Source organism: Galeopterus variegatus, unplaced genomic scaffold, assembly GCF_000696425.1.
Source record: "Galeopterus variegatus unplaced genomic scaffold, G_variegatus-3.0.2 Scaffold134, whole genome shotgun sequence".
Taxonomy (NCBI): domain Eukaryota; kingdom Metazoa; phylum Chordata; class Mammalia; order Dermoptera; family Cynocephalidae; genus Galeopterus; species Galeopterus variegatus.
In genome coordinates this window covers 160,723-169,056 of record NW_007726245.1, presented here as the reverse complement: position 1 = coordinate 169,056, position 8,334 = coordinate 160,723, and the positions used below count along the sequence as shown (strand labels likewise).

The 8,334-nt window shown below is 53.6% G+C and overlaps 1 protein-coding gene across 6 annotated transcripts in view; it reads left to right on the top strand.

The window, feature by feature from the left end:
• KSR1 (kinase suppressor of ras 1) overlaps positions 1 to 8,334 on the top strand; it is a 70,479-nt gene that overhangs the window by 42,667 nt on the left and 19,478 nt on the right. For all 6 annotated transcript variants that reach the window (XR_551716.1, XR_551718.1, XM_008589030.1 and 3 more), the window contains exons 9-12: positions 1,131 to 1,299; positions 5,965 to 6,019; positions 6,863 to 6,911; positions 7,762 to 8,141. Coding sequence is in view for 4 of the 6 variants with exons in the window: in XM_008589030.1 (XP_008587252.1) it covers positions 1,131 to 1,299; positions 5,965 to 6,019; positions 6,863 to 6,911; positions 7,762 to 8,141 (653 nt within the window). In the remaining 2 variants the exon portion in view is untranslated. The remainder of the gene's footprint in view (positions 1 to 1,130; positions 1,300 to 5,964; positions 6,020 to 6,862; positions 6,912 to 7,761; positions 8,142 to 8,334) is intronic.

The following is an 8,334-nucleotide window of genomic DNA, read 5'->3' as shown; positions in this document are numbered from 1 at the left end:
AAAAAAAAAAAAAAAAAAAAAAAAAAAAAAAAAAAAAAAAAAAAAAAAAAAGAAAGTTATCATTAAATACCATTAAAACCAAAAAGTTATTAAATTCTATCTAGATATCACGCTTGCTTAAGACTCGGAGCTTGACGCCCTCGCTCTGTGTGGGAGGAGATTGGCAGGTGTTGGAGAGGCGTTAAAGACACCGCAGCCCTGACCGAGGCCTTCCTCTTGGCAGAATGAGAAGGGAGAACAGAGCGCTCTTCTCTCTGGCTCATTGCTCTCTGTGTTGTGTCCAGGGCCTCCTAACATCATCTCATGGACCACCCAACATAGCTATATCCCATGGCAAGCACTGGCAGGTGTCATCTATTGGTAGGGGGGCCGTGCTTGCTTTTGGGTGTGAAAGGGATGACATTAACATTTAAGTCGGGACAACAGGAGTGAACCAGTCCTGTCCCAACAAACGAGCTCCTGTGGTCATCTTCTAGAAGGTCATTCCAGTTCTGGAATTCTTAACTCCTTCAAGACGGCCAACAGCACAACTCACGCTGTTACCTCTTTTAGAGTGTTCAGTGTAATATAGGCTCTGGGAGTTCCCAGTGTCTTTGGGACAACAAGGTCTGCAAAGACAAGGACGTATGCCTCTCGCTCGTCATCATCTCCTTCTAGCACAGTGTCTGGCACGTAGTAGATGTACACACTTATCAGAGGCCAAATTTAATTCATTAAAAAGCCCCACTATATGCCCGGGTTAGAGGCAGGCCCTGGGGTGTGTGATGAGAGAGACGTTCTTCAGAGTACCACATGAGCACATCTGCAGTTGACAAACCTTAAAGTGCCCCAATGAAAGCCTGCTGGGAGCTATGGGAGGATAAAGAGGAGGAGCATGGTCTCAGCCTGGGTTCAGGAAAGGCTTCAGGGAGGAAAGGATGTTTGAGCTGAAATAAGAAAGATGAGCGGGATTCCTCCAAGGGATGGGCATTGAGGTGAGGGTCTTGTGTGTGCCGCCCCTCCTAGAAGGCAAGACCCTGAGGATCCCCTGGGATGACCTCTTCTTTTTAGACGGGGAAGGGGGCATGTGGGAGGCAGGCTGGGCAGGGCACTGACAGCCCTGGCACTCCTGGCAACGTCTGGTCCTGCAGGAGCATCCTCCAGCCATGAACCACCTGGACTCCAGCAGCAATCCCTCCTCCACCACGTCCTCCACGCCCTCCTCACCAGCACCCTTCCCGACGTCATCCAACCCCTCCAGTGCCACCACGCCCCCCAACCCCTCGCCTGGCCAGCGGGACAGCCGGTTCAACTTCCCAGGTACCATACTGCTGGGCTTTTCTGGGTTCTCAGGGATATAGTCAGATCACCCTGGCTCAACACAGCCTGGTGGGTTCAAGGTCAGACACTGCTGCCACTAAGAGCTGATGTTTATAGAGCACTAGCTGAGCGCCTCAAGCACAATAGCTCTGAGGTTGATGCTGTTGTTGTACCCATTTTACAGATGGGGACATTGAGGTTCAGAGAGAGGGTGTGGCTTGCCCTGAGTTGTGCAGCCTGTAGGCGGCAGAGCCAATACCAAACCCAAATTTATCTGACGTAAAACCTGGGTTCTTGACATAATCCCCTTGCTGCGCTCCTCTGCATGGGGTGGCTTCTCCTGAGCATCGCTCACTCATTCAGGGCTGCTTCTGAGCTCCCAGGAGGGATGACAGCAGCACAGGGAACTAGAAGTACTTGTAGAGTAATCTGGGGCCCTGTTGCTCGCCTGCCGTGTGGTCTGGACAAGCTACTCAAAGGAGACCTTGTTCCCTTTCTATAAAACAAGGAGGTCACGTGAAGTTGGAATTAGGTTGTCCCCGTTGTAGAGATGAGGACACTGCGTCCCACAGGAGTGCCTGGTGGAGCAGACCTGAGCAGAGCTGACCTCTGACTCTACGCACAGCCCAGCCGCCCTGGAGTCTGTAGGGTGAGGGCAGGATCCTAGCCTCGCCTGTGCTCAGCTGCCGGCCAGGCCTGGGGTGTCCTGCCTCTCCAAGGAGCACAGTGAAGCCCACTCTCCCATTTCAGGACTGAGCTGCTGCCTTGACTTCCTGGCAGCTCCTCGAGGTCAGTCTTGGCCCTCCGTTTACTTTAGTGTGCAGTCCCCAAGGAAGGGAGGGGCAGGCAGCTGCGACAGTCCTGATTGCTGAGGGTCCAGCCACAGGCCAGGGTCCAGGTCAGGCTCTCTTGTCGCTGGCCCCTGGAGCTCCAGGCCCAGAAGGACAGAGATGCAGCTCTTCCTATGCCAGGGGACCCCCAGCTGGGGCCACATTCAGCCAGCTGAAGACCAGGCAACCTCTCTGGACCCATCTCACCAGGGTTCTGGGAACTTCCTTGGGGTGGTGAAAGACTGAGATTTTGTAGGAATCTGTCTTCCTCTTTTGCCTGTCCCTTTGCCTTAATAAGCACATGGCTGGATATCTCCTGACGTTAACCCGAGCACACCCCACTCCTCCCTGCGATTGAGCGATGGCCCATTTGATTAACCTCCTCTCCCATTCTGCTTCATTATTATGCTCTGAAATTGTACAAACCTCCTAGTTTAGGTTTTTTCTAAAAGGAAGGGCCTATTTGAAAAGAACAGCCACAAAAAGCGTCCTTTTTGCATTATCAGCCAGGTCCTCTCTGCTTTCCCTGATGACCCAGACTGGGCCCTCATTGTCCCCTGCACAGAGGCCTTACTCTTTCCCTGATCATATCTCTCTGGTCATGGCAGCCAAAGGAGCCAACCCCTTGGGGGCTGGGCTGGCCTGCCTGTTGGTTAATCTGGGGAAGGAACTCCTCCCGTTGTCCACCTGCTCTGTGCTACACAGGAGCGTTATAACCCGGAAAAGGTCATTTATACCCCCACATTTTACAGTGAGGCCAGTGGATGGTTAACCAACTTCCCAAGGTCCCAGAGCCGAGTAAGTGGTGGAATTGAGGTTAGAACGTGCTGTGTCAGATTCTAGAACCCCAGTGCATCTGTTCTCCCTTTCAGTCCCCCGTAGGAGAGATTCTTTTTGCTAGGGGTGTGAGGGAAGATGCTGAGGTGAGACATTCCGGGGCTAAAGGTGGGGTCAAGTGGAGGAGGCCATTCTTCTGCACACGACACTTAAACTTTTTCGGAAGCATTGTTTTTCTGCCCCACTGTATTTCTCCCTCCTGGGCTCATGTGCATTTCACAGAGCAGAATGCTGGCCAGGGCTCTGCAGCAAGGTGGCCACTGAGACTGGGTCTCGGAACCTGAAGTCCTCCAGTGCAAGCCCCTGTACTCCTGCAGGCCCCTGCCAGTGTCCATTTGCTCCCAGTCCCTTTCCTTCTTTCTGCATGGTTCAGCCTGTCCCTGCCAGGCTCACCTGGGGTGGGGCAGTGCCAGCCCTAACCAGTCCCCTCCCCCAAGCCCATGCCTGTGTCCCCCTCCTCCCTCGCTGCATTTGCCGTTCTGCGTGTGTGACTCACCTCCTCTTCTGTTTAAAGCTGCCTACTTCATTCATCATAGACAGCAGTTTATCTTTCCAGGTGAGTCCTTTGCATGGTTCCACTAACTGCCCCTTCCTGTGACCTCTTCTGTTCAGCCCACCTGGGTGCTCCCCCTCCCCGGGCACCTTTGAAGGTGCTTGAGTCTCTCTCTACCTATTTTGAGAACTGACTGCCTGTTGAAGCTGGGCAAGGGGAGAGGGCAAGTATCTTGGAGGTGGGGCCCTTACATGGGCAGTGCCTTGCTAAGAGGGACCCTGGAATCTATTCTATCTAGCCTCTTGAACAGGGACTGCAGGTGACTTGTTCAAGGTCACACAGCCAGGAGGTGGCAGAAGCAGAATAGCCCAGGTTTACAGAATGGAGGGAGAGGACTTTTTGCAAATGGCCCATGAGCATATGTCACTCTATCTCCCCTACATAATGACAGGGAAACTACTACCTTGTCTTTTAGAAGGGAGACCAACTGGGGAAGGTTTGCTGGCTTCATTTATTCAGCTTCCTTCACCTTTCTGAGCCTTACTGCTCAGTGCCATCTGCTGGCCATCATTGGAAATGCCTCCTTATTGCAAGACGTTAAAAGGAAAAAACTTTGAGTTCATTAAGACTATCCACTGATTCTCTTACACAAAAATTGTTTTGCGCACCTACTATGTGCCAACCTTTGCATTTGACCATATTTCTTCCCCTAAGGAGTTTACAAGATCAGTGTTTTATTCTCTGGCTAAAGATGTGTTTTAGAAAAAAGGCTGTAGCTAATTGTTTTCTTCCTGGGTTAAATAGGACTATGTTGATGTCACAGTATTTTGTTATCCCACAACCCAGCTCTATTAGGGGACTAACTTGGAGCATTTGTGGGTCCCTACAGGACCATCCATGAGGCTTTGCTCAGGTGTGTGCAGGCCGGCAGCAGTCGGGGCCTGGGACCCGCCCCATGGAGTCTGCCTGAGAGTAGCTGAGCTGCCCCTGTGGTTTCACACTCGCTCTTGCTGGGGCTCTGCTCCTGGCTGCTAGCTCTTGGACGCATACAGGGTACTGACCTCCAAACACTGGGAAAACATGGCTCTTCCTTCGCTTGCCCTGAAGATATGTCAGGGGGAGGGGAAGGAAATCTATTTCTACTAAAACAAACATGGACAATATTTTGGACAAGAATGCACAATACACTCTTAGCTTTTAAGGAAAAGTATGAGGCTTCAGAGATATTTTGCTTTCCCACTTGGGTTGCTGTGTCTTCTCAAACCCCCTGTTCCTCCTACTCCCCCCAGGCATGTGTTTATTTTCTGTGGGAACATTTGAGCAGCACTGTTGGGTGGGTGGAACCGCCAGGCCACCTCTGGTCATCTGTGGACATGTTGTAGTGGTGTCTGGGGGAGGCCTCAGCAGACACTTCTAGGGTCCGCAATCCCCCAGAAACTGTGCACAGGATGTGTTGGGCACATGTGTGCATTTCCCTGATAAGAAGGCTTGTAGCCTCTGTTAGATTCTCTAAGTCTGTGAGGTCCCAGAGATGTTAACAGCCTCTGTGTCAGATGACCTGGAGAGGTAGCCTTGGAGAAGCCCCAGAGGGAGGTCCAGGGAGGTCTGATGGCTGAGCAGTGCGGGTCTTTGTCCATGAAGGCAGGAAAGGGGCTGCTGACAGCTGAGCCACTGCCACTTTCGGTCTCTTTTTGCTGAAAAGGAGGGGGAGTGAGGGGTCTGCCCCAGCCCTGGGATGACCAGCCTGCCTGTAAGCACTTTGGTTCCACACTGGGATGACCATCTGTTCTCGTGTCCTGCATATGGGACTTTCAGTCCTGAATCTGGGAACACCCCAGACTCAGGGGTCAGCCCCAGCAGTCCGATCCTGGCCCCCCTGATGTGTGGACTGTGAATTTTTCCTCTCCCTGAGACCTGCTCCACCAGTGACCCGAACCCAGAAGCTGGGGGATGCGGGGGTGGGGGGTGGGGTTGGCGCTCAGCTCTGGAAATGTCTGGCAGCTGCACCAGGCACCAGGTGTCACTAACGAGCTACCTGCAGGTCTGAATCCTGCATTTGGCCTCTGCTAGCCTAAGTGAAGGAGTCTCCCTACTTTCAAGGCTTGTTGCAACCAGCCCCTGCCTCCAAACAGGAGGACCCTCCCGAAGAGAAGGCGGCTCTGGCTCGCGTGTCTAGTAAATGATAGCAGTTTTCTTTTTCTGCTTGCTTGTATGGAGGAGATTGGCCACAGGTGAATGGTGTTGACTGAGAAGGCTCACCCTCCTCACCACCTGGGGTCCCTTCCTGGACATAGTGGTGTGGGCAGAGACGACTGCTGGAGAGGCTGAGTCCATGTGCGGTCTTACGGAAAAGCCCAATTGATCCTAGTGGAAGTGGCCTGGAGGACGTGTGGCAGCCCATTTGGGAGGGTTGAGTTCCCCAGGTGTCCTGGGTTTCATGGTGTCGGGGGCGGGGGGTAGTGGAAAAGTGGATCATGCTTTGTATTTGTGTTTTGTTTCCTCCAGACATTGCAGCCTCTCCGCAGGCAGCCCCGCTCCCCGATGCAGCCGACAGCACGCGGTAGGCATCCCCATGCTCGTCCCCTCCTCCTCCACGGGGACTTGTTAAGGCTGGATCCATCTCATCCACCTGCTTCCCCCACTTCTAAATCTCTGACCCTTCCTGCTCAGGACGTCACCATATGCCTGGGCCAGCCCGATGGACAACTCCCCACGCTAACACACTCTCCAGCCGGTTAACTCAGCCAGAGGCTTCATTTGCTTCCTGTTGGTGTGGTCCACATTGGGAAGGGGCTGAGTGTGACACTGGGCAGTCTCGTGACCCAGGAGCGGTGGACAGAGGGCAAAACCTTTTAAAGCACAACCTGCTAAAAATAGGTCTTGGTTATTGAGCCCTTTCTCCATGTCAGCCTGTGCTGAGCACTGGACTCAAGTTCCCCGTGTAGTCCTCGGCCCGGTGAAATAGGTGTCGAAGTAGGTGTTGTCTGTGAGTACAGCCGGCTCAGAGAGGTTTAGAGACCACCTAAGATCCCACAGCAGGAAGCGGCAGATCCAGTTCTCAAATGTGAGGCTGTCGGACTCTACATCCTGTGGATGTGCTCTGAACCTCTGTGCTGCAGTGTCACCTTTGAAAGGGACCCTGTGGTTACTGCCCACCCCTTGTCCCCCACCACCCTCAAGCTAGCCTGGAGAAGGCTGAGGCCAGAGAAGAAGCGGGCCACGTCCTCAGCCTCCTGCCCGTCTTCACAGTGTCCACACTGCCTTTGCCACAGCTAGTGGGTCAAAGGAAGGATCCAGGCCTGGCGACCTTTTGTCTCAGACCTCACCTGGGAGTCTCCTGCCCAGCTGGGAGCAGAGGAGCCCTCCCTCAGGGTCCCCTTGACAAACCCTCTTTTGCTCTTAGGCTCGACGACCAGCCAAAAGCAGATGTGTTGGAGGGTCAGGAAGTGGAGGTGAGTGAGGGCGACACAAACAAGTCCATAGACAGCCCTTCTCCTGCTCTCCGCTCCCCGTCCCAGACTGTGTAGGGCTCTGCGGAGTGTGCGAGTGCTGGACCCTAGCGAGGACCATCCTGGGTGCCCACTATAGCAGGCGCAGGCAGATGTCTCTGGCAGGGAAGAATGACAAGGAACGCGACGGAGCGAGCTTGCCTTTGCTTCCCTGTTTTGGAGCTAACTAAAATAAGCTCTTAATTCTCATGGTCCTTGCTCTCAGCCCAGAGACCTGGGCCCTGGCTTGGGAGACTCGGTCAGTTAGTGTGGAGTGGAGCCAGGCATCTGTACGTTGTCAGAGTTCCCCAGGTGATTCGGATTGTAACCAGGGTCAAGAACCACTGTCCTGACCCTTGAACAAAAATGTCAACTGAGCCTGGATCCCTGCAGTGCAATACGGCTTAGAGAATTAACAGACTGATTTACTCCTGCCCAGGGGAGAGTCAGAAACTCTGTGTTCAAGTAAAGGAACCGCCAGAAGGATGAGCACAGCTAAGTTCTCCTGTCAAGGATGTTAATGCTCCTCCCTAAACAATTCCACACTGCTCATCGGTAGATCTTGGTGTGTTAGCAGGAGGAAGGACCTCATAGATCAGCCAGGCCAGCCACCACATTTTGTGGATGAGGACATTGAGGCCCAAGGATGCTAAATGACCCCTGCCCACTGTCCACAGCAAGCCATTGCAGAGCTGCAGCTCGAACACGGGTCTCCTGACCCCATGCCTCTCTCCTCCCTTATCTGGACGTAGCTCCAAGAAAGGGAAGAGAGGTAGTCTGAGCCCAGATCTGCAGCCTTTCTCTGTTATTTCAGGCTGAGGAGCCGGAGGCTGGCAAGTCAGAGGCAGAAGACGATGAGGATGAGGTGGATGATTTGCCGAGCTCCCGCCGGCCCTGGCGGGGCCCCATCTCCCGCAAGGCCAGCCAGACCAGTGTGTACCTGCAGGAGTGGGACATCCCCTTTGAGCAGGTAGAGCTGGGTGAGCCCATTGGGCAGGGCCGCTGGGGTCGGGTGCACCGCGGCCGCTGGCACGGCGAGGTGGCCATTCGCCTGCTAGAGATGGACGGCCACAACCAGGACCACCTGAAGCTATTCAAGAAAGAGGTGATGAACTACCGGCAGACGCGGCACGAGAACGTGGTGCTCTTCATGGGGGCCTGCATGAACCCTCCCCACCTGGCCATCATCACCAGGTAACCCAGCCCTCTAGCCCTAGTTCTGGGTGGCCAGCTCGGCCTCCCCTTCTGTCATTTGTGTGGCCACCCTGGAGGGTATGGAAGTTTAAATGTAAAAGGTGCTCAGAAGAAAACCAAAACTGTAGTGTAGTTTCCCCCACAGTTCACATAACCCCATTGACTTTTTTTTTTTTTTTTTTTTTTTAAAGAT